Source organism: Eptatretus burgeri, chromosome 10, assembly GCF_056783735.1.
Source record: "Eptatretus burgeri isolate ZD-2024b chromosome 10, Ebu_testis_v1, whole genome shotgun sequence".
Lineage (NCBI taxonomy): Eukaryota > Metazoa > Chordata > Myxini > Myxiniformes > Myxinidae > Eptatretus > Eptatretus burgeri.
This window is the reverse complement of record NC_140970.1, coordinates 45,356,253-45,383,206: the sequence shown is the minus strand read 5'-3', so window position 1 is coordinate 45,383,206 and position 26,954 is coordinate 45,356,253. Positions and strand designations below refer to the sequence as shown.

Here is a 26,954-nt window from a genome sequence, read left to right as displayed (position 1 = left end):
TTGTTATTGACGAGCCACGTTGCTATACTGCCTTTAGCCTCGAGCATGATTGATCAACATTCAGCTGTAATGGCCTTTCGCCTCGACGTAGCATAAAATCAATTACTCGTAATGATGGCACGTCTCTGGCAAAACCCCCTATACCGTCATTGTCCACAAGAATCATGGAGCGACTGCGTTAAACTGCTTCCTGCTGTCATTTCGCCTTTGATTGCTGTTTACTTTGGCATTGCTCCGTTCTTATGTTATCTTGTCGTCGGATGGAATGTTGTTACAACTTGAAAATCTTTTGGGAGCTTTAAAATTAATTAATCGTTAGAATTGGGGCCGGGTGGAGAGAGAGAGAGAGAGGGTGGGTGGCAGGGAGGACGTTCTTGGTCGAGTGTGTTGAGAAATGAAATCGCAAATCATGCTGTCACTCTTTCTGCGCTCCCCAGTCGCTGCCATTTAACGAGGGTGTCCGTGCCAATGTCCTTGGGAATGGAGGTAGCTTGGGTCGTGTATTAAAATAGTGTATTAAAAACAAAGCTGTGACATTGATAGATTGCACGTATTATCAACACTGTGTTGCAGCGTTATCTCCAGTCCCTTTGCCATTGAACTGCTGGCCGTCGTCGTTCAATATACTCCAGTTGATTCATGGGACTCGACGGATGCTTGTCTAAAGGGAATAAGCTTCAAAACCGTTTGGCAATTTTTGAACAGCTGGTATAAAACTTCCAAATGCTTCTAAAACCATTATGCTCATTTTCTGTTTTGTTCACCATTTTAACTCACAATTGCAGGCATGTGTTCAAGTCTTGTTTGTAACATTTTATGTTTGGCTGGTTTTTATCTGTTTATTTTGCGTTAATATTATCATCCTCAGATTTTAAAATTTATTTATTTCAATGCAGCTTGTGGCTGCTTGGCTGCATCATTTTCTGGGGGCACGGCTCTGCTGCTGATGCAGTGACCCCTGTTACCAGCATGCTGGTGCTCATTTTGCCGACCTCGAAAGGATGACAGGCTGAGTCAACTCCACATGGTGTTAATTCAACGGCCCGACAGGGGCTTGAACTCGAGACCCTAGGATCTTAAGCCAAGCACCTTAACCGATAAGCCAACACCAGGTCTGTCATCCTGAGGTCATCTGTAACGATTGTGACCCCCCTGTTGCATTCCCTTTAACAGTGGGTATGTGTGATGATGTGTTTGGTGTCTAAAATTGGATATATAATGTAAAACGGTACGCTGAGGCCTTCGTGTCGTGCTTTTATGTTTACAAGATACTTGTCCAATGACCAGTGATAGTCGAAATAGTTTTCCAGATGAAACATGGCAATTTGTTCCTTTATATTGACATTGAATGTCCTGATGGCATCATGCGAGGCCGAGTAGAATACAACGATTGTTTTCATTTTATCATTGTTTTGGAACTTAGTGTCATGAAACCTATTTTATTTCATTGAAAACCTGTTTCACTTGTTCATTCATAATGTAATAATGACACGAAAAAGCTGCTTGATCTTGATTCAAACATCAAATCCAATTCTATGTATTAGGCTGAGACACTTAGCCAGTGTGTTTTAAAGCTGTCATTCTTGATCTGACCTTGACCATGTCGGACGTCACAGTGAATGGTGCGGGGCTGGCTATGGCAACATGCGATATAATTCAGCTGCATGGTGGCAAGCCAGCCAACTTCCTGGATCTGGGAGGTGGAGTGCAGGAAGGACAGGTTTATCAGGCCTTCAAACTCATCACTGGTCTGGCACAGGTAAGCTCACACATCGCTCTCCTCCTCATGATGAGCTTATCTGTCTGTTACTGGGGCCTGCATCAGTTTTAATGTTTTTTTATTTTTTTATTTTGGTGTTTTTTTTTTTCAACCCAGTGTTTTTATTGGAGCATGCAGAACTGGAGAGAAAGGTTGCAGGCCCTTGTCACAAGCCACAAGGACATTTTATCCTTGCCTGTCCATCTGCTGTATTACCTGCTTTCCTTAAAAACACTAGTCTTTATTTTAAACGTTTATCTGTGCTTATGTTTGTGCTAAACAGGTGTAAGGAATCACAGGAAGCAAGCTCACCTGGGATGTACAAATTGGCATGGAAGAACACACAGGTGTTGAGGTTTTTTATTATTATTTTATACAAGGTCAAGGCTCATGGAAGAGCTATGACACACAATAGGTCAGCACACCATAACAAAGGTAACAGCAGGAGAAAGGGGGAAATGCCAACAGTAGGGCAGAGGGAGAAAGTTGACAGAAATGGACAAGCAAGGGATGCAGGTGTCGTGACTCACTAATTTTCTCAGTAATTAATAGATTTTTCAAACGCGTGAACAAATAAAGCACACACATGAACTCTGGTAGCCAATCAGTTGCATCTTTCCGGAGAGTCAATCAACACACGGGATGTTAAAAAGGCTGAGGACTCGCGGGAGCTGGTCTTGACGACATGTCGGAAGCCTTTGAGCGCCTTTACGTGCAAGCCTTTCTCATCCCTATTCACGAGTCACTCAACAAGTCATTATTTAATAGTGACTTTTGGTTTGACTTTGTCAAGACTTTGGAGCAAAATGGTTTTCGTTTGTTTGGTTAAACAACCACGACTACAACGAACGAGCATTCCTTTTCTGCTTACCATTTTCGACGCCATTCTGAAGCTGCAGCGGCTCAACGCCATCAAATCTTCCTTTCTTCACCGACCACTGGAGAGACAACGAAGGAGCAATTATCAGCCGGATTTCATTTACAATACGTCATTGCATTGTTAATGTGAGTGAGATTTCTCTTGTTCTGGTTTAAGCATCATCATCTTAACCAGCAAACTGAAAGGGAATAATCACTACAATTGGTGACCCGACGTGATATCGACGTGAATCGACATGATCGAGCTCTGGCAAACGCGACGTGATTCAATGTGAATTTTTTTATTTTATAATCCGTCATGTCAAAGGAAAGTCTTCCTTTTGTCGCACCTTTTGTCACAGGTGTTAGCTTGAAGCTACCTCCGTTTTGGGCAAATGACCCCACCATATGGTTTGCTCAAGTTGATGCACAGTTTCTGACCTGAGGCATCACAGCACAGGAAACAAAATTTCCATATGTTGTGGCTTCTCTTCAGCCTGAGATAGCCAGAGGTGCGAGACATTATCATTGAGCCACCCGCTGAAGGGTCGTATGATTCCCTCAAGGCAGAGCTCGTTCGCCGCACATCCGCCTCGGAGCAAAAACGCTTGCATCGACTTCTTATTTCGGAAGAGCTGGGGGATCATAAGCCTTCTCAATTGTTACAAAGGATGTGACAATTGTTAGGTGATAATAACTTGGAGGATAACATACTCAAGCAGCTTTTTCTCCAACGATTGCCAATCAATGTTCAGCGTATCCATATTTCAACGAGTGATTCAGTGAATATCGAGCAACTTGCTGATATAGCTGATAAGATCATCGAAGTCGCGACCCCACCCACTTCCTCTATCAGTGCGGTCGCATCCCAGTTAGTCGATGACGTATCTGCTCCAGCTACGTCCGACATGCAAAGGTTTAAAACCCAAATGGACGAGCTCACTGCCCAAGTACAGGTGCTCACGTGTCATCTTAAAAAAGAGCGTGGTCACAGTTGGAACTATTGGAACCAGCAAGGGTGGAGGTGACGACAATCCCCTCGTCCTGGCATGCAGCAACATGCAGGGGGTGCTTGTTGCTATCATTGGCGATTTTGGGAGAATTCACGCAAGTGTGTTCAGCCCTGCAATTTCACAAGTCGCCCTGCTTCGCAGTCGGGAAATGCCACAGCCAGTGATTAGCAGCGACGAGTCGGTCTGGGGACCATCAATCAAGTCGCTTATTTTTCATCAGTGACAAGAACATCGGAACCCAATTTTTAATTGACACTTGAGCTGAGGTCAGCGTTTTACCCCCAGCGGTTATGGACAAATGTAAAGCATCTGCATTTACTCTCGAAGCTTTCAACAAATCCACCATTTCCATATACGGTGACCGATTGATAACTGTCAATCTTGGACTGAGGCATGTTTACCGATGGATGTTTATCATTGCTGACATACCCATCCCTATCATCGGAGCCGATTTCTTGAAGCATTTTGGATTGTTGGTGGATGTGAAAAACCAAAAGCTCCTCAACACGACCACAAATCTTTCTGTCAAAGGAATCACTATGCACATGCCTTCTGTCAGTCCAATGTTTGTCAAGTCCTACCACGTGGCCAGTTATGATGCCATCCTTCAACAGTACCCAGAAATATCTCTGCCCACCGACAGTAAAGCAGTGGTCAAACACTCCACTACTTACCACATTGACACGCGTGGCCCTCCAGTTGCAGCTTGACCGCGTCGACTAGCTCCGGATCGTAATGCAATTGCTGAAGCGGAGTTTGACCATATGCTTGAGTTGTGTATCATCTGACTTTCAAGCAGCAACTGGTCCTCACCTTTACATATGGTCCAGAAGAAGACGTCTGGCGATTGGAGGCCCTGTAGTGACTACCGTGCACTGAACAGGAACACAGTACCAGACTGTCATCTTGTACCACACCTGCAGGATTTTTACGTCTCGACTCGAGGGAAAGCAAGTTTTTTTTTTTTCCAAGCTTGACTTGGTGAGAGCATATCATCAGATTCCAGAAGAGCCGACTGATGTACACAAGACAGCCATTACCACTTATTTTGGCCTTTTCAAGTTTGTGCGCATGCCCTTTGGGTTACGCAATGCAGCACAAACTTTTCAGCGCTTCATCGATGAGATCATCCGGGGGTTTGCCTTTCGTTTATGCCTACATTGATGATCTGCTCATAGCCAGCGAGACCATCAGGGAGCATGAACAGCTTCTCGTATTCACTCGCTGATCGCAGTATGGCGTCATCATTAATCCTGCCGAATGTCAGTTTGGGGTGTCCTCATTACAGTTTTTGGGGCACTTGATCGGCGAGCATGGGACTCATCCACTGTTCGACAAGGTCAAGGCGATCCAGGATTATTTGCAGCCAGCATTAGTGCGCAAGCTATGGGAGTTTCTTGGCATGGTGAATTTCTGCAGGAGATTCATTCCAAACTGTGCAGACACCCTTCATCCACTAACTGATCTCCTCACACGACATGGAAAAGGAGCCAAAAAGACTTCTGGTTTGGTCCCACGATTGTGCTCATGCTTTTACCGCAGTGAAGTCTTCGCTATCAGAGGCCACAATGCTTGCCCATCCAAAGTCAGATGTACCAACAGTAGGGCAGAGGGAGAAAGTAGACAGAGATGGACAAACAAGGGATGCAGGTAATGATAGAAAGGGGAGAATGCAAGGGGTGGACAAGGTGGATACATAAGCAAAATTTTGGGAGGGGTGGGGGTGGTGGTTTAACGGGTGTAGAAAATATTGTTTTGGATGGATGGGGGGGAGTGGGGTGACTTGAGATGATGGTGAACAGTTGTCTTGAAGACCTGGAGGGTAGAAAAAAAGTGTGGAAGGTGGTTCCACAGGTGGGGGGAAAAGAAGAATAAAAAAAAATGAGTGGAGGTGAACAGTGGTTCTGTATTTAGCCAGTTTCACGAGGAGAGGGTTGCTGGTGGATTGTGTGCATCTTGCAGATACCTGGGGGGGGGGGCAGGTGGAGGGGAGATTCAAAGCATGGAGATAGCAGAGGGGTGCAAAACCAGAAATGAGGCGGAAGAAGACAGAGGGACCACTGAACTGTCGGCAATGCCGACGTGATAGGCCCACAGACTCGGCTTCATCACGAGAGATTCCAATGATCTGGAATGCTTTGGGCTCCACGACATCAAGCTGAGCAAGATGTGATGCAAGGGAGCCAGCCCAGAGTGGCCAGCAGTACCATATCAAGTTGCAGATGAAAGCCTTGTAGGCGGATAGGAGCTCAGGTGTGCCAAGGAAGGACTTTGCACGACAGAGTCTGGCTTTGGAGGCCAACTTTAAAATGTGACTTGCCCAATAGAGATCAGGCTTGAGAGTGAGACAAGAGTTTGAGTGACTGAACCTTTTTGAGAGGGTTGTTGAGAAAGTAGATGGAAGGGTTTGTGGTACGGTGCTTTTGGAGAGAGGTGAGTGAGTGCGTGTGTGAGATTTCTTAGGATTGAAAGACATATTCCAGGTGTTTGACCAATTTGTGATTTTGTCAAGATCTGAGGAGAGGTAAGAGGCTGCAGCCTGTCTTTCAGAAGGATGAGAGATGTCACGGCAGAGAGTGCAGTCATCAGCAAAGAGATAGAGGATTTTCCAGAGTCAGTGAGATCATTGATGAAGATTACGATGAAGATGGGGCCGAGAACTCTGCCTTGGGGCAGGCTCTCCAGCCTTGACGGTGGGGGGGGGGAGGGGAAGAAGAAAGGGTTCCGTTGAGAAGCACCCATTGGCACCAAGAGTGGAGGTGATTGTTTTTAAACCTCACGAGCGCATACTCGAGCTCATATCTTTACTTTGCATGACTTAAAAACAATGATCTCAACATGTATCAAAGGCCCAGTGATATTCCAACTTATTGTGTTTTGAAGGTTGATCCATCCTCCAGAATAATCTGTTGCTTTTTTGTTGCAAAATTCAAATCTAACTGCATAATATTTGACATCCAATCAACTGCCTGAAGAAAAGTATAACCTGGTTTAGGGCAGCCACAACCTGGCTTTGTTTTAAAAATGGTTTTCACCACAAACACTGAACACTGGTAACAAGCAGTTTGTGGTGATTGAATAAATGTTGAGCATGTCATGTGCTTCGGTTTGACGTCATTTCAACAACCTGTCTGTCACCTCTTATAAGTTACAAACCATATATTTTCTATTACTTACGATGTGATATCACCGAAGATCTCTGACTTGCTACAGGTACCATGTAAACCTGTACTAACCTGTTCCATGGTCGGGTTGTCGGCGACTAAACCGTCTCCCCCACCAGGTTTTATGGTGAGGAGGGTGTTTGGATATGGACACCCAGCAGGATTAAAAACAAAACCTGCTCCTTGTGAGCCAATGGCCATCCATATCTAGTGCCCAACTGTGTCTGCGGACATCCTCCTGCAGTTGGGTTACTTTTTATTAAGAGGTTGGTGGCAGGATTTGCACTCCGGCCACCGTAAAACCCTTCATTCCGCAAAACACACAGACGCAAAGAAATCTGAAAATCCACTCCTTGGGAGTACCTCCTGTGCAGCTTCCCTTCGCAGGGAAGCTCACCGGATGACGGGATTGGGGCAAAGCCTTCGGGACCCCCAATCTTTGATAGGAGGGAAACCACGGGGTAACATCCCTGGGTCAGATTGCGGGAGAGTGTGGCAGAGTGGTGCTGAGGTATCGTCCACCAGACGGTGGTCTCCTTTGGTTAATCTGAGGCGGTTCCTTCGGGTGGGTGCCTGGAATGTCCTATCCCTAAGAGAGGATGATCACCTGTCTCTGTTATCATCTGAGCTCAAGCGTTTGGACATCAGTATTGCAGCACTCTCTGAGGTTCAGAGACCGGATTGCGGCGAGAATATGGTTGGTGGTTACACCTACTATTGGTCTTGTTGCTCTGATGGTTACCATGTCCAAGGAGTTGCTGTAGCTGTGTCCAATAAGCTGACCCCAATGATAATTGAGGTAACACCGGTCAACGAGCGTATTATGAGATTAAGGATTCGTCACTCCTTGGGTGTCATTTCCCTGGTCTCTGTTTATGCTCCGACTGAGGCGAATGATCTCACCGTGAAGGACACATTCTACGCCACGCTCGAGTTTCTGGTTGATCAGTGCCCCAGACGAGATACACTTCCAGTTTTGGGGGATTGCAATCCATCGACTGGAACTGATAGGGATGGTTATGAAACATGTGTTGGTCCCCATGGGTCTGGAACTGTGAACCAGAATAGCACTAAGTTCCTTGACTTTGCAAGAAGTCATGGACTTAGGGTGGCCGGTTCATGGTTTCAGCATCCGCAAGCTCATCACTGGACTTGGTATTCCAACATTGGTGAGTTGGCAAAGGAGATTGACCATGTCCTCATTGATGGCCGCTGGAGGATGAGCCAGAACTGCAGGGTCTATCGGAGTGCTCAGTTCCTCAATACTGACCACCGGCTTGTTGTAGCAACTCTGAAGTTGCACCTTAAATCCAGGAGAATGGTACCATCCCAGCCTAGGCTGGATGTTGGCAAGCACAAGGATGAGAGGGTAATTGAGGAGTTTGCGAACAAGCTGAGTGGAGATTTTTTGGGTCTGGGTGCTTTGGGAGTACCTGAAGAGTTGTGGAGCGCCTTCAAGACCACCGTTCTTGATGTTGCCGGTGGATGTCTTGGAGCTCACTGCAGGGCAAAGAAGAATTTTGTCTCTCAAGGGACACTGGATACCATTGACCAGAGTCGCAGGGCCAGGCTGAATGGCAGAGCTGAGCTGTTCAAGGAGCTGAGGCGTAAAACTGTACGTGCACAAAGGGTGGACAAGGAGGCCTATGTGCGAGGAATCTGTGAGGGGGTAGAGCATCACCTGTGGTCAAGTGATTCTCGTCCTGCTTACAGGGGAATTCGCGCATTGCATTCATCCAAGCCCAACCCTCGGTGTACCGCAGTGAGAGCAGAGGGTGGTAGGCTCTTGACAGAGGAGTCCGAAGTGAAGGCCCGCTGGGCCGGTTTCTTTGAGCGGTTGTACCAGGCTGATCTACCAGCTGTCGAGTTGGACGTCAGGGGTGTTTCAATCCCTGCTGCTGACGCTCTAATCAACTTTGGTCCACCTTCGCTTGTGGAAACACAGGCTGTGATGAACCGGTTGAAATGGGGTAATGCTCCAGGGATCTGTGGCATCCATGCTGAACTTCTCAAGGCTGGTGGAAATGCTTCACTCGTGCTCTCAGTGCCAGGCAAGGTCTTTGCTCAGATAATTCTTGATAGGGTTCGCCACCATCTGCTTGAGCACCAGCGTCCAGAGCAGTCAGGCTTTACACCAAAGAGGTCAACGATTGACCGTATCCTTGCTCTTCGGGTCCTCACCGAACGCAGGCGAGAGTTTCGGCAGGGGCTGCTTGCAGCCTATGTTGATCTCTGTAAAGCGTTCGATTCAGTGAATCGGGATGCCCTCTGGAGGATTGTTCTCTTCGTGGGGTGCCACCAAGACTGATTGATATGATGTCTGAACTCTACTCTGGTACTGAGAGTGCTGTGAGATGTGGTGGTACCATCTCTGACTTATTTCCAGTTGTTACTGGAGTTTGTCAGGGGTGTGTACTGCCCCCCTCACTTTTCAGCACTTGTATGGACTGGATTCTCGGGGAGGATGTCGGAGAGATCAAGCCTGCGGTACATCGCTTGGGAATGTCAAGATCTCTGAACTTGATTTCGCAGATGATGCAGTCATCCTTGCGGAGACTTTAGATATCCCTTTCGAGGCCGAGGTGCTGAATGAGGAGTCGGAGCCACTGGGATTACGGGTTTCCTGAGTTAAAACTATGATCCAGGCTTTCAATGACATCTTGGATGCTGCTGTCTTGTCTGTGTCTGTTTGTGGTGAGGATGTTGAGGTCATGGAGAGATTCACTTACCTTGGCAGTGATATTCATGTCTCTGCTAGCTGTGAGTCAGAGGTCAATAGACGTCTGGGTCGGGCATGGGGAGTCATGGATTCACTGGATCATGGGGTGTGGCGCTGCCGGTACCTGTGCGGGAGGACGAAAGTCTGAGTCTTCAGGTCCTTGGTACTTCCAGTCTTGCCCTACGGATGTGAGACTTGGACTCTGACCAAGGATCTGAGATGGAGACTTAATTCCTTTGGTTCCAGGTCTCTTCGGAGAATCCTTGGCTATCGCTGGTCGGACTTTGTGTCCAAAGAGCGGTTGCTGGGAGAGACTCAAATGAGATTTGTTACCTGCAGAGTCAGTGAGCATCAGCTGCGGCTGTATGGACATGTGGCTCGTATTCCTGATGCTGATCCTGCTCACCAGATTCTCTCAGCGAGGGAGTCTCGTGAGTGGAGGAGGCCAATGGGCCGACCACGTGCCGCGTGGTTGCAGCAGGTTGATCGGCATCTTAAGGAGATTGGGATGGGCCAGGCATCTGCCTGGGGCATGGCCAGACGGAGGCCCCTGGAGTGGAGCGTAATGTGGACGTAGTGACGTGCTGCTCTGGCGCATGCTCCCATACCTGACCTGACCTGACTTGCAATGTGATGATTTTCTCATGCTGGAATGAACAGCCAAACTCGGTGGCATAATAGTTGGAGAATCCGCTCTGCGTCTGGGAGGTTGGTTGTTTGAACTATATCTGAGTCATACCAAATGCTTTTAAACTGGTATGTGCTGCTTCCTTACTTGCCGCTCAGCATTTAAAAAGACAATCACATGGACAAACAACCATAGGTTGGCAATACTAGTACAGGCTTTGATTGGCCAAATGGCTTCCTCCTGCATTCAAGTTCCCTGTGTGGGAGGGAACTCATTTTTATGTGTGTGTGTGTGTGTGTGTGTGTGTGTGTGTGCATTGTATATGCATATACTGTATATACTGTATGTACATATATATATATATATATATATATATATATATATATATATATATATATTCTCATGGGCCGAGGTTCGCCATGCCATAAGGGGAAGTGCTTGAGTTCCTCCCGAATGTCCGGTCCTGCGGCAGGTAGAACAGGTAGGCAAATTCTCTCAGGCGTCCCTGGTATGCCAATGGCAAGCTGCTCCATTTTGCTACACACATGGAACAAGCAGCTCCACCACGAACCAAGATTTTTTTTCTTTCTGAAAAATTATTCGACTGTTCTCGCTTTTCTTACTTTTCTATTCATGCAGTTCTTTTATTTAAGGCTTGGCCTCGATGAGGACTATTCAGTCCGTGCCTGTAGCCTTCAACATAAAAAAGCTGCGTTCTGCCCTTTTTATATCATTCTCCGGACAAGCTTTGAGGTGACTTTTTTTCCCATCCGCACTCTGGACTCTCTTCCGCTCACCAGTTATGGCTTTTCAAGTCCAGTCTCGTGTGTGGCTCTCTCCCATCGGGGCGCATCTTATGGGGGTGGGTCTACGATGCAGCTTGTGGAAAATCCCATGTCATTCTGTGGGAATGGCCATGCCATTTGAATGGCCATTTTCCCCACCCCTCGTTTCACATGCCCAAGGCAGCGATGAAAGCCCCCGCTCCCTCCCTCACACAGAAACGTTCAGTCTACAGGGTGCACTCCATTGTGCATGCCAGATGCGTTGTGCTCCACTGCATCTGGGAAAAGTTCTGCTCTTCACTTTATACTCAAGAAGCGTTGTCCCACACGACGACACTTCATATTCCATACTCGAGAAGCATTGTCCTACACGACGACACTTCATATTCCATACTCGAGAAGCGTTGTCCCACACGACGACACTTCATATTCCATACTCGAGAAGCGTTGTCCCACACGACGACACTTCATATTCCATACTCGAGAAGCGTTGTCCTGCACGACGACACTTCATATTCCATACTCGAGAAGCGTTGTCCTACACGACGACACTTCATATTCCATATTCGAGAAGCGTTGTCCCACACGACGACACTTCATATTCCATACTCGAGAAGCGTTGTCCCACACGACGACACTTCATATTCCATATTCGAGAAGCGTTGTCCCACACGACGACACTTCATATTCCATACTCGAGAAGCGTTGTCCCACACGACGACACTTCATATTCCATATTCGAGAAGCGTTGTCCCACACGACGACACTTCATATTCCATACTCGAGAAGCGTTGTCCCACACGACGACACTTCATATTCCATATTCGAGAAGCGTTGTCCCACACGACGACACTTCATATTCCATACTCGAGAAGCGTTGTCCTACACGACGACACTTCATATTCCATAGTCGAGAAGCGTTGTCCTACACGACGACACTTCATATTCCATATTCGAGAAGCGTTGTCCCACACGACGACACTTCATATTCCATACTCGAGAAGCGTTGTCCTACACGACGACACTTCATATTCCATATTCGAGAAGCGTTGTCCCACACGACGACACTTCATATTCCATACTCGAGAAGCATTGTCCCACACGACGACACTTCATATTCCATACTCGAGAAGCGTTTTCCCACACGACGACACTTCATATTCCATACTCGAGAAGCGTTGTCCCACACGACGACACTTCATATTCCATACTCGAGAAGCGTTGTCCCACACGACGACACTTCATATTCCATACCCGAGAAGCGTTGTCCCACACGACGACACTTCATATTCCATACTCGAGAAGCATTGTCCCACACGACGACACTTCATATTCCATACTCGAGAAGCGTTGTCCCACATGACGACACTTCATATTCCATACTCGAGAAGCGTTGTCCCACACGACGACACTTCATATTCCATACTCGAGAAGCGTTGTCCCACACGACGACACTTCATATTCCATACTCGAGAAGCGTTGTCCCACACGACGACACTTCATATTCCATACTCGAGAAGCGTTGTCCCACACGACGACACTTCATATTCCATACTCGAGAAGCGTTGTCCCACACGACGACACTTCATATTCCATACTCGAGAAGCGTTGTCCCACACGACGACACTTCATATTCCATACTCGAGAAGCGTTGTCCCACACGACGACACTTCATATTCCATACTCGAGAAGCGTTGTTCCACACGCCGACACTTCATATTCCATACTCGAGAAGCGTTGTCCCACACGACGACACTTCATATTCCATACTCGAGAAGCGTTGTCCCACACGACGACACTTCATATTCCATACTCGAGAAGCGTTGTCCCACACGACGACACTTCATATTCCATACTCGAGAAGCATTGTCCCACACGACGACACTTCATGTTCCATACTCGAGAAGCGTTGTCCCACACGACGACACTTCATGTTCCATACTCGAGTAGCGTTGTCCCACACGACGACACTTCATGTTCCATACTCGAGAAGCGTTGTCCCACACGACGACACTTCATGTTCCATACTTGAGAAGCGTTGTCCCACACGACGACACTTCATATTCCATACTCGAGAAGCGTTGTCCCACACGACGACACTTCATATTCCATACTCGAGAAGCGTTGTCCCACACGACGACACTTCATATTCCATACTCGAGAAGCGTTGTCCCACACGACGACACTTCATATTCCATACTCGAGAAGCGTTGTCCCACACGACGACACTTCATATTCCATACCCGAGAAGCGTTGTCCCACACGACGACACTTCATATTCCATACTCGAGAAGCATTGTCCCACACGACGACACTTCATGTTCCATACTCGAGAAGCATTGTCCCACACAACGACACTTCATGTTCCATACTCGAGAAGCATTGTCCCACACAACGACACTTCATGTTCCATACTCGAGAAGCGTTGTCCCACATGACGACACTTCATATTCCATACTCGAGTAGCGTTGTCCCACACGACGACACTTCATATTCCATACTCGAGAAGCGTTGTCCCACACGACGACACTTCATGTTCCATACTTGAGAAGCGTTGTCCCACACGACGACACTTCATATTCCATACTCGAGAAGCGTTGTCCCACACGACGACACTTCATATTCCATACTCGAGAAGCGTTGTCCCACACGACGACACTTCATATTCCATACTCGAGAAGCGTTGTCCCACACGACGACACTTCATATTCCATACTCGAGAAGCGTTGTCCCACACGACGACACTTCATGTTCCATACTCGAGAAGCGTTGTCCCACACGACGACACTTCATATTCCATACTCGAGAAGCGTTGTCCCACACGACGACACTTCATATTCCATACTCGAGAAGCGTTGTCCCACACGACGACACTTCATATTCCATACTCGAGAAGCGTTGTCCCACACGACGACACTTCATATTCCATACTCGAGAAGCGTTGTCCCACACGACGACACTTCATATTCCATACTCGAGTAGCGTTGTCCCACACGACGACACTTCATATTCCATACTCGAGAAGCGTTGTCCCACACGACGACACTTCATATTCCATACTCGAGAAGCGTTGTCCCACACGACGACACTTCATATTCCATACTCGAGAAGCGTTGTCCCACACGACGACACTTCATATTCCATACTCGAGAAGCGTTGTCCCACACGACGACACTTCATATTCCATACTCGAGAAGCGTTGTCCCACACGACGATCGGTGGAAGTGCAGGGAAGAAAGAATATAGTAAAGTAATTTGGTGCCAGTCCGGAGGATTAATTGTTTATGGTGAGCAACGGGTGGTTGGTGGTAAATAAGAAAGGAATGAGTGGATTTGAGTGGTAAGGAAGACAGACGCACCAAAGGACATGAATAAGCCTACAGGGTTGAAAGAAAGACTGATGGAATGAAAGAGGGGTTGTTGAATTTAGTGATGGTGGATTGAAAGAAAGATTGAAAGTAGCAAAGGGTTTGGAATGGACCGATGGGTTATTGAAAGAAGGATTGAAAGTAGTGGGGGGGGGGGTTGTGGCTGTGGGCTGTGGGGTGAGGGGTGAGCGAAATCACACTTGGGATACACAAACTAACCTTCTGAAATATATATTTTGTCTTTGCTGTTAATAAAAATGCCACAATATGTTTGCTGATAAGAAGCAAGATGATTTTGGAATTTAACTACTCTTTACATCTATCAATGTAACGACAAGTTTGTCTGTCCGTTTGTGTGTAATATTCCGTTCCACCCATTGGTTGGACAGCTGTCCTGACTCCACTCACAATTTCAACTTGAAAAGTCATATAGCTGCCATGTTGGTGCTATGCGAAGCCAAAGACGTCATTGGAGCTGTCGTACTCACAATCACCATGCCCTCCCTAAAAGTTTCCCCTTCAGTGTAAAACGACCAAATTGATCGTTACAAGTATCATCAAATATTGAATGGTTGGAGCCAAGAGATGTCACAGGCCTTGTGAAGTCCACACTAAATTCGGCCTAATGCTTCAGTTCTTCGGCTTCAGGTCTCTGGATAAGTGCAATTAGAATTGATGCAAGCTATACAACCACACTGCTTTATATATGCACAGAGGCAGTGGGTATGTTTTTGCTTCAAACCAGAGGTTTTTTTTGGGGGGGGGGGGGGGGTTCGGCCGCAATCGAAGCACCGGTTGGTTTCCAATTATTTTCTCTTAAATGACTTCGATGACTTCCAGTTCCAGTTCTTGAGCGACAGTAGCGGTTCCTCTTCAAGGTCTCTGCCGACTTTCTCAAAGATAGGTTTTCTGGTCGTTTTTGTCCCGTTTTTACTGTCATTTTGTTATCTCTGTGTTTACTGCGTGTTTCTAGTTTGGTCTTGTGATAAAACTTGTGCTAATTGTTGAGTTTACGTCGTCTTTTCATATCGGGTTTCCTTGAGGCCTACCCTTCTTCCCGTTTGTGTGCACGATCGTGTTTATTTGTATTTTCTCCTTATTACCATCAGTTTTTATTTTCTACACTTTTCCCTCCACCCTCTCTCTATCCCTCTCAACTATACCCTCTGGTTTCATGTCTTAAAATATAAAAAAAGACTTTTCCCCTCACATAATACCCCATGTAACCAAATGACTTCCTGTACCGACTCTTCTCCCTCCTCCTTCTGACGATCTATTTTTGCCAACCGATATTCACCATGCACCTTCATGATTTTTTTTCTTCATCCTTTTCTTTACCTAATCTTATGTAACATATATATATATATATATATATATATATATATATATATATATATATATATATATATATATATATATATATATATATATATATATATATATATATATATATATATATTTTTTTTTTTTAAACGGTCTCTTAAAATGCTTAAACTTCATTTTTCCATGCGGATTTCCTTTTGCGGATGGTGTTGTCCAGGCAGACGCTAATCATCCCAAACCCGATCTGTCCTTTAAAGGACGATTCATAACTGAAGCTGTTTGCGATCAGGGCAACTCAAATCACTCAGAGAACAAGTGACTTCATGTTCATATTTAATAAGTAAATGGGGAGGGAGAACAAAGGACACAAAAGGTTTTTGTTTTTTTTTGCAGTTTATTCACAAAGCTGTTCACCACAATCTCAGATTATCCCCAATCCAAAACCATGATCTTTTCTACCCTCGTTAGTCTAAATACAGCTTTATACAGAGTGATTTGTTGAGCATTAGTCCCCACATATTGCTTCTTTTCAGTGACATTGACATTCCATTACTTCTACACTCCTTAGTGCCCAACCTAACAGCCTGCAGCTGCACGAGTGCCTTACCACAGTAACCACAATACTTATTTAATTTCAGTTGCCTTTTACCATTATATACCTCGACAACATTTCCAATTATGTGGTATATATTATTGATCCTTAACAGCATCTACTGTGCCTTTTGTGTCCTGTTTTGCGTGTTTTGTGTCCTTGGTTTGCGTGTTCCTTTTGTTTGTTACATTCTGATTCGTTCAGTCCACCAGCTCTTCCATGAGCCTAGACTATGTATACCAAAAAAAAAAAAAATACGCACCTGGGGTATCGGACGGACACAATCAACTATTGTCCCATAATGTGTTAACGACCTTCTATTGAAACAACCAAAATAGATGTAAATCGGTGACTTAATTATGCATCAGGAAGAAGATAATTGGTTGAGGGTCATTTAATGGCACAATTTGACTGTTCATGATCACTTGAGAGTTGCAATTCCATGGGGTTTCTGCATATCGCATGGGATTGTGAGTTGGATAGGTGATTGTGATGGACCATGACATGTTGGAGCCATGCTGTTGCTGTTTAGATCACGATTTCTGTGTTTGTTGGGGCGGGGGCGTGGAGTTGAGTTGTGGTGGGGAAGGGAGATGCGTAGGGGGGTTTGAAGGCTCGGAGTTTGGAGGGTATTGAAGCCTTAGTAAGGTTGGGATTGGGAGGTTGAGGACTTGGGGTTTGTGAGTGAGGGGGGGAGGGGTCAGGAGTTGAGGACTTGAAGACACATTTTACATTATGTAGACGTTGCGTGGGTCCCTGATGGATAGATATTATCGGCGAATGCTGTTTGTCTGTCCCCCACCTGAAACACGAAAACGCTCCTCGGAGAGAAAATAAAATTTTCAGTAACAGTTGCTTCAAATTAATCCAAATCTATGGGAAATTATAATGTAAAAGATAAAGTTGTACACAAGAGATTGCATCTTCACACATATGAAGTTAAGATGGTGCAACCTTTATAACTGAGAACTTCACTGGTAGATGGATTGGACATGGTGAGCCAGCCCCCTGGCCTCAACAGTCTCCTGATGTGATGCCCTTAGACTACTTCTTGTGGGGGTATGTCAAAGATTGTTTTCCAAACCTCTGTTGCTGACATTGCAACACAACGTGCAAGGATAACCAATTGCATCAGTAGTTTGACGAGGGCTATGTTGCCCCTATGTTTATTATGAGGGTACCAAGCCTTTCAGGCTGGGTAACCTATTGTTTTTCTTCTGTTTATTATTATTTTTATTCCGCTGGCCACTTTTGGATTTTTTCGCTTTTAAATTCATTTTCTCAGCAACTGTTAGTCCGATTGACACAAACTTTTCACCGTAGTATGTCTTTTTTCATAGAATTTTAAGTGATAATTATGACGTCAGAGGTCATGTGCTACAGGTGCCATCTTTGAAAAAGCAAAACACTTTGGGCATCTTCTTTGGAACCGCTCGCTGGAAAAAATTGAAACGTGGCTCATTGTCAAGATCTCCGCAAGGGGTATAAGTGCAGTGAACAGTGACTTCATCATTTAAGTGGTATCCTGGTGAAAATATGACACGTAGAAAGCTGCATCCAAATTTTTTTTTAATTTATTGAGCATCATCGATACAACAACTCACAGAAGAAGAAAATATTACGACATCATAGGTCAAGTTGTTCAGCAGCAATATTGTTTAAAAAAAGAAAAAAAACTTTGAAAAGCTTTTAATCCGAAACGGCTGAACAGATTGAGGCGAAACTTTACAGGTATGACCGCCCTTCCATGATGAAGAAAAAGTTCCATTGCTTTTTTGACGTCGATCACATGGTTTGCCGGCCACATTGGAATTACCCTAAAACCTCTAAAAATTATTCTTCTCCAGAATGGTTGGAGAGATCGAGGTGAAACTTCACAGACGCCTTCCGCAAGACTTGGGAATACAAGCTTGTTAATGAATAATTAATAGGTTACATGGTTTGGCAGCCATATTGGACTGAAGAAAAATATTAAATAATATTTTCTCTGCAACCATTTATCCTATACTATCAAAACTAAACTTTGCAAGTATCATCTAACGCCATTGCTGCTTGTATGGTAAAAATTATGACATCACAAGTCACGTGTGTGGTGTCGTGGTAGTGGTGCTTCGAAGGCAGACACGAGCGGGGGAACAGTTCAACCCGGCTTTGTTGCACGAGCGGGAGCGTGAGCGTACGTTGCCCGTAACTCCCCTTTATTACGTACTCGATGCACTACAAACCACAACGACTACAGCAACCACTACAACGCCTCAGGCGGCACGCACTCCTATATCTCTTGCACGCACGTGCAATGATCGTGATCACGCCGATCGTGCACGTGATCACGCCGACCACTCCTCCACATCATGCCCTGCCCCCGCAGGCCTGCTACACCACAACGTGGTTTGGTGGCGACTTTTTAATAAAAACTCTCACCATATCCGAATATCACGAAACTTCACAAGCATGATCCCCTTGCCAATTAGAGACAGAATATGAAGTTATGATGTCATAGGTCACATGGTTCGTCAGCCATATTTGATTGAAAATTAAAAACTTAAATCTTCTCCGAAACGGCTGAACAGATTGAGGCGAAACTTTACACACGTGTTCTTCAATCCATAGGTGTACCATTTTCTTATTGAATAAGTTTTATTTGGTGGCCATATTGGATTTACCCTAAAACCTTCAAAAATCCTCTTCAGAACGGCTGGAGAGATCGAGGTGAAACTTCACATGCATCTTCCACAAGACTTGGGGATACAAGTTTGTTAATGAATAATTGATATGGCACATGGTTTGGCAGCCAGATTGGATTGAAGAAAAATATTAAATGATGTTTTTTTTTGGAACCATTTATCATAATGAAGTGAAACTTTGCAAGATCATCTTACGCCATTGCAGTTTATAGGGTAAAAATTATGACATAATAAGTCACGTGGTTTGGCGACCATCCTGGATAGAAAAACGCCCCTTATCCAATTAACATGAAACTTCACAGGTGTTATCCCCCTACCTAATTAGATGCAGAATATAAAATTATGATGTCATAGGTCACGCAGTTCGGTAGCCATATTGGATTGAAATTTATAACTTCAATCTTCTCCTCCAGAATGGCAAAACCGATTGAGGCAAAACTTTACAGGTATAATCACCTAACCATGACGAACAAAAAGTTTCCTATCCTTGTTGATGTAGGTCACATGGTTTGGCAGCTATATTGGATTGAGGAAAATATTAAATAATGTTTACTCTGGAACTGTTTTATCAATCAATGTGAAACTTCACAGTTATGATCTCGGAGGCATAAGGAATGGATGTTGTAAATTTCAACACGATTGGCCACGTGGTTTGGCAGCCAGAATTATTAAATTGTTTGAATCTGAGAACTTCAATTTTTTTTTGAATAAGGCTCATTTGGCTGCACCTTTATGCATTTGAGGGTACAGGAGTAGCAATTCAATTGATACTGAGGATGACACCAGGAAAAAGGGTCAACTGTGTACATAATAATAGATGGAATGTGGCCTGTTCCTCGGTCCATGACTTGTCAATCCCGCATCTTAGACAATCGTGTAGGGCCTCATTAGACTAAGGAGAATCCCACTTTACCCTCTGCACCCATGGTGTCAACATTTATTACTTCATGTTCAGGCTATTTAAACACCAATTCAATTGATACTGACTGTATTCAGGAAAAAGGGCTAATCGTACATAATAAATAGATTGAATGTGGCGTGTTACTCGGTCCATAACTCATCAATCCCATATCGTAGAGAGACATGTAGGGCTTTGTATTACTTGAGGGCGTTCCGGTTTACTTTCTGGAAACGTGGTGCGAATGTTTATTACTTTGTGTTCAGATTATTTAAACGCCAATTCAATTTATCCTGACGATGGCCCCAGGAAAAAGGGTCAACTGCGTATGTAATAAATAGATGGAATGCAGTGTGTTACTCAGTCCGTAACTCATCAATCCTGTGTTGTATCAAACCAGACGTCTTGGTACCCGGTCATCACTGCCAGCAGTTATAAAGTGGCAGTTCTAGTTATTATTATTATTATTATTATTATTATTATTATTATTATCTCACCTGGACTTAATTCAGGTGAGCTTATGCGATCGAGCAGTGTCCGGAGGTGAGTGAGTGAGCGAGTCAGTCAGTCCGTAAACACTTCAGTCATTATCGCTTGAACCAAACATGCGATTTTGATGAAACTTTTCCACTAGCTTCATATCTGATGCTGAATGAAGTTGTATTAACCACATCAAAATCTGTGCTCATCAAGGGGGTCTATGGGGGAGAAGGAGGGGGTTGACTCCCCCAATCCCCCAAAATAGGTATTTGTTCTCTTCTCCGAAACTACACACACAATTTCGATGAAACTTGACCACAACCTTCATCACCCGTGATGCACCAAAGTTTGTGCACGGCATTAAAAACAAATTGGGGTCTGAGGTGGTTTGTAGGGGGTTTGAGTAACAGTTGCTTCTGATCCAGGTGAGCTTGCGACATGCGGTCCTATTTTTATATTTTAGAATAAAGAATTCACACCAGTGTTTTTTAGGACAGTCTGAACAACACAAAACAATTTTAAATGACAAGTGTTTGGTCACTTGTTCTTTTACCAGCAGTACTTAAATTAAATAGTCTAGAGTAAGGTGTTGGTGCAGATGAGCAAGTTACCTTGATTTCAGATGGGGTTTGGACAGGCACTAGATGGGAGGAAACACAGAGAAGACAGGAAATCAAAACCACAAGAAATGGTTTGGAACAAGAGACCAATGACCTATCTGTGCTGCAAGAGACAAATTGATGTTATGGATCTCAAATTTCAACTTTTACTCTTCCAGGGTGGTTCTGACCTGGCAGTGAGGACTCTGAACTTCAATCTTAAAGGTTGAGGTTCATATTCAGCCAAGGACAGCAGATTCTCTACATTAGGAAATAGAGTTGTTTTTAGGAGGATGACCTTGTCATGATCGGCTTGCCTATTAAAAATGTCAAGCTTCTCCCAGAAATGATTTCAATCTTCCTGCCTCTCCTGTTCTGATCCACATGTGACACGAGTCCATACATTTCGTTTGATGGTTGAGGCTCTGAGAGAAACTTGGGATTGGCATTAAAATGCTAAATATGACAAGGCAACACCACCTAAAAAATACCAAACAAAAAAAATAAAAATCTAAATCAAATGGAGCAAAGTTCTACTCTGTGATGCCTCCAAAAATCATGGACCTCCACTGTGAACTTGTTCTCTATGGGGTGTAGTACTTGCACTCCCATTAAATAATGATGGGTTTCCTTTCTTTTTGCATCACTTATTGTAAATATTACCAAAACTAGAGAGCTCATAGAACATGATACCCCGTGCAGTGTGTATACTACAAAAAAATTTTTTAATGATTAAAAAAAATTCCGGAAGTTTAGCACTGTTGAAGCATTCTTATACATCACCCCATTTAACATGTCAAAGTACTGCAAAACTGGGGGATCTTGGAAGTATTTCAAAGGCGATTTGTGTTCTACAGTGTTCAGGTACATTGATTCAATTTTAATCAAACAAGGATTGTAAAAGTCATATAACGATATAAATTCTGGAGTGTCCTGCCATCTTCCCGCTCTTGGCACGGTGTGGATTACACCACACCATCTAACACGTTACATGAGTTATTCGTGGCTGTTGTATGTGTCATTATGAGGTCCTTCAAAACAGTGAGTTAAGTTTCCTATTTGGAATGATCCTCAATATTGTTTGACTGCCAGACAGGCAGACGGAGTAAAAAATGATCCCGCTCCTCTCTGTGCATGTGTGATCGGGACAAATTCAGAGACAAAGTACTGTTAAACGGCAGGTTTGTTTTCCGATTCATGTTCAGATTTGTGTTCAAAATATATCATTCAATTTAAATAAGTTGTTTGTCGATCATAAATTGACGTTTACAGCCAAACAGACAGACAGACGGACATGAAGCAATTGCTTCACCCCACTTTTTGCTTTGCGTGTGCAGGGTAATAATTAGTGTGCCTGCTTCAGACAAAGTGCTGCCCATCTCATTTGGTTTCCCTGCTTATCATTTGTCAGTCGATCATAGACGATTAATTAAGTGACACATCACTGCCTCAGCTTTTTCATTAGTGTGTGTTTGATTCTGTTAATCCCGCCCTCCCACCCCCATCCCCCATGCATATGTATAGTGCAAATGTGTTAAACATATCAGGATTCCTTTCACAAGACTGCACCAGCAAGATTAGAGGTGCTATTTGATCAGGTTGTGGTTTTCATTGTATCCCATTGATTATTTAAGCAAATGAGGTTTGAACCTGAGATTTCACTGGTAAATGGGTCGAACCATCTCAGAATGAGGCATATCCAGTTGTTCGCACATAAAATATTCTGTTTCACAAATATTATTTACTAGTACGCCCGCTCCCTGAGAGAGCGGCAGGAGGGGTGACGTTATTATCTTCTCTGGGCTATATAGATTATAGTAGATGTCGGTTCGTCTCCGTTAGTCTGTGGTGGACGTGATAAGCATATGCCTCAAGACCATTGGGATTCTTCCCTTTCAGTTTAGTGTTAAATAGCAGTAGAAACTGTTTAAAAATGTAATCATACATGTTTTTGGTTTATAATATTTTTTTACTTTTAGTAGGGGTGCCCCATGAAACACTATGATAAGCTATCTATACATCTCAACAAGGATTTTGTCCAAGTTGGAAAACCCCCTTGAGGAGGATGGGGAGGGGGGCATGTGAAATCGCTACAACCTCCATTGTGTGACCCCTAGTCCTCCTGTGAAGCTTTGTTGAGGTTGGTTAGTAATGACCGAATGTATCATGGTCAGAAAGACAGACAAACACCAAATTGCATATTTTAGTATGATTATTAGTTTCACCATGATCTGAGTGTCGACATAGAACTTGTACACGTATCACATTTCAGATAAGGACATTAGGAGACATCGGTGTAAGTTTATCGATCAAAACACGAAGTTCAAGGACACAACAAACAGCGGACACAGTATGTAGAATCTGAACCTGGGATCCCAGCATCATGAGTTTAGTGCTCAGATGGGAATAGCTATTTACAGGTCAACCTTCCAAAACTCTCAAAACCTCCACAATCCAGAAGAAAATCCCAAAAGTCCACAAAATCCACCCCAAAAATTGAAACTCTCAAAATCCAGAATCACTGCTCACCTCCTCTCATTTGTTCCTCTTTTCCCACCTCTCGAACCAACTTCCACATTCTCTTCAATCTCATTCTTCCCTCCAGATCTTCAAGACAGCTGTTCACCTCCGTCTCAGATCATCCTCCACCCAAAACCATGATCCTTTCTATACCCGCTGAACTATCACCCCCCCAAACCAAATTTTGATTCTGTATCTATCTTATCCACCCCCTGCATTCTCCCCCGATCCCTCATCCTTACCTGCGCATCCCTTGTTCTGCGTCTCCATTTATTTTGTCCCTCGGCCCTGCTGTTGGCATTTCCTCCTCCTTTTTCTGCTATTCCTTTTGTTATGTTGCCTCCTGATTCTGTGTTCTAGCTCTTCCACAAGCCTTGACTCTAAATACAAAACAACAAAACCAAGAATATCCATGCATACTGCATCCGAAGGACAAAGACCAAAGGAAACTCGAAGCCTACCCTTTATGACCGCTAACACAGCAAGAAAACCACTACAAGGCCTGAATATTGAGAGAGGGTTTCTACTACGATGCCCCATGTGGTACTTCTTGATGTGAGTTTTAAGTTCTGAATGTCATTAAGTATCTCTTGTCCTGATGTGGAGGCACGGTGGCAATTTACGGAACGCATTCTTTATTTGAATTGCTCTTTCTGAATTTCTCATTACTAGCCCAGCATGTTTTCACTGCTAGCGTAGAGCGTGTTGAACTGAGAACCAGGATCGAAAGGGGATTTTGAATTGTGTTTGCGTGTAAACATTCAATGTGTTAAAGTGTGCAGCCCACCTCGAGTCATTTGGGCCTGGAATGCTCAAATAATTTGGTTTGATGTTTAAACAAACGGACAATCTATTAATTTTTGTCATCGCTTTTATGTCACTGATGCATCACATGCAGTTGATTTGTTGAACTCATCTTGTTTGACCGTTGACGATTGTAAATCTGTAACTATTCCTGAAAATGCTTGATCTGGTCACTGCAGCAATGTCCACACCTTGCATTTTCAGGGGAGTACTGTTTAGATTCTGCATTGTGACCATGGTGATGGCTTTTTCATGGGTGCTCGAGTTGTGGATGTTTGGGCATGATTACTTAGTCAGGAATGTATTCCATTCTTGAAGATGTTGTGTTCAGAGACTGACAGTTGATACTGTTCTAAACGCACTTTATCATCAAATCAATTTTCGGTTTGCTTCCTCGGCAAAATCATTCCAATAGTAGTCCGAAAGTAACTATAAAGTACCACAAAGTACTATAGTATTACTGTTTAAATAACAAATTACAGTTTAAATACTATAGTATTACTGCAGTATATCTTGTAGTTGTACAATATTAACTATAAAATACTACACTATAGTTGTTCTGCAGAACAATTGTATGCCACTAGTTCTACACAATTTGCCAAATTTACTAATTAACCATATTTCTCCACTCAACTCGAGACTGTCATCCTGGTGTTTCGCATTCAGGGCGAAGCATCAGTGTGTGCACCGTCCCTTGGATGGATGTTAAGCCGGAGGACCCATCTTCCAGTATGATCGTTGGTGGGCATTAAAGATCCCATGGTGTCTTTGGCGAAGAGTAGGTGAGCTATCATCATCATCCTGAACAAATTCCAAATTCCTGTGATAGTGGGGTGACCTTTCTGGGACCCCATGACTATTTTACAGATAACTAAGTTTGAATGTGGACTTGGGTAACTTAGGACATTATCTTTAAAATGAGCTCCTACACACCTCGCAAAATGATGGGGAACGTCTGCTGAAGCGTTTTGCAAAATGGCCACCATGAGAATATTACATATTTCAGATTTCTACTCGTTTCACCCACAGAGTCACTCACGGTGTCTGCTCTGGTGTTTTTAATGGTTTTAAATCCACCTGTCATACTTATAACATGCATTGGCATTCATAAATACTCAATTTATTTATTGGCATCTCAAAGGATGTGATAAAGCAAAATGGCCACAAAATGGCCACCACTTTTATCACATTTTTGCACTTATCTTATTGCATATTTATACAATATTCTTAAGTATTGTATGAATACACAACTATTACAAGTCACAGGATGGAGCATAAATCTGTCAGTAACTATAATCGGTGGTCACTGTTCAGACGTCACTTCACTCATCAGTTTCCTCCACGTCATTGTTTCCTGAATGAACAGAAGAATCAGAATCTGTTCTGCTGTTGACTGCATCTGCGGCGTCTTGTTCATCCCGAAAAATAACCGAAACATCTTCGGCAATCATGGGTTTCGAGTGGATGACAAGAATGACTGTACCGGACATATCTTTTGTCCAACCAAGCTCCAATGACAAATGGGGGGCCGTGGGGGAGGTAGTGGGGGTGTCAGGGTTGGTGTAGTTCTTAAAAACCCACACTTGATTCTTGAAATATGAAAAGAGAGGGAGTTGCAGTCTGGTGGAAGTCGAGATGTCACTTTCTTCTCCATCTTATTGCACTTGTTAGCACGTGCTTTTCTCAGATATTGTGCTTGCTTGTCGCCGGAGATATTGTGAAGTGTGATGTACTTTAGATTCCGGAGAAGAAATCTCATTCATTGAAAAGTCACTCCCAAGCTGTGACAAGACTGATCGGGATTTGGGAGAGCTCGGCCCACTGGAGAATACTGATATTTTCTCATGGCCATAAAATCCAGACACATAATCGGCTCCAGTTGATGATATGGAGTTGGAGGCGAATTGAAAATACCTCTTCTGTGCAAAGATTGTGGCAGTCATAAGTTTTGCCCTTGTATAAATGTAGTGGTGCAGCAAGTTAGTGGGAAACCCGAGCAGCCAATACTACCACTGAGTTATCTTCAGTGTCGACAAGAATCGCTGTGTCGGGATCTTTCTGACTGAGAAGGTGCACATGGTGAAACATTCTGGAATTGGCTTCATGGTGATGGCATTCTAACTTGGGGAGATCTCTTTGTGTCCTCAAATTGTAGCTCTTCTCTCTAAGAGAATCAATGAACTCTTGACCTTTGTATGGGATGACAAAACATTTAATTTCATGGAAGAGGAATTCTTGAAGCCGACTTTTGTTGTGTGGATTTGTGAAGAATTTACTGAGTTATTGTGTGGAGTGGAGCTCATTGCCAGCCTTGATGAAGATGTCTTTACTTCCTCCAATGAAATCACCAGCTCTCCTCTTGTGTGCATTATCCTTTACGGAGTTTACGGCATTGTTCACATCATCACGGTCATTTATGAAATGAAACTCTGCAGCCCCATTATGCCTCTTAATTGCCATAAAATTGAAAATTTTCTTTGCATATTTGCCCCATGTGTATGGCTGCCCGAAACACACTCTCTGCGGTTGTGGAGGAGAGTTTTGGACTTCTACGAAAGACATTTTGTCTTAAGCTTCAATTTTACAACCTTCCTCATGGTTATTGGTACAGTTTCATCCAAACTCCTGCTCGTCTGGGTCTGTTATCCACGTTAGGAGCTTTTGAGGCCCATTTGTGGATCACTGTACTTGTTCAACTTTTGTTGTACACAATCAGTGACTGGTTGCGATGGAAACGGACGTGGAATTCAAGATGATCCT

At 44.1% G+C, this 26,954-nt stretch overlaps 1 protein-coding gene across 2 annotated transcripts in view; it reads left to right on the top strand.

The window, feature by feature from the left end:
* SUCLG2 (succinate-CoA ligase GDP-forming subunit beta) overlaps nucleotides 1–26,954 on the top strand; it is a 255,054-nt gene that overhangs the window by 164,083 nt on the left and 64,017 nt on the right. For both annotated transcript variants that reach the window (XM_085898098.1, XM_085898097.1), the window contains exon 9: nucleotides 1,617–1,759. In XM_085898098.1, the coding sequence (XP_085754224.1) occupies nucleotides 1,617–1,759 (143 nt within the window). The remainder of the gene's footprint in view (nucleotides 1–1,616; nucleotides 1,760–26,954) is intronic.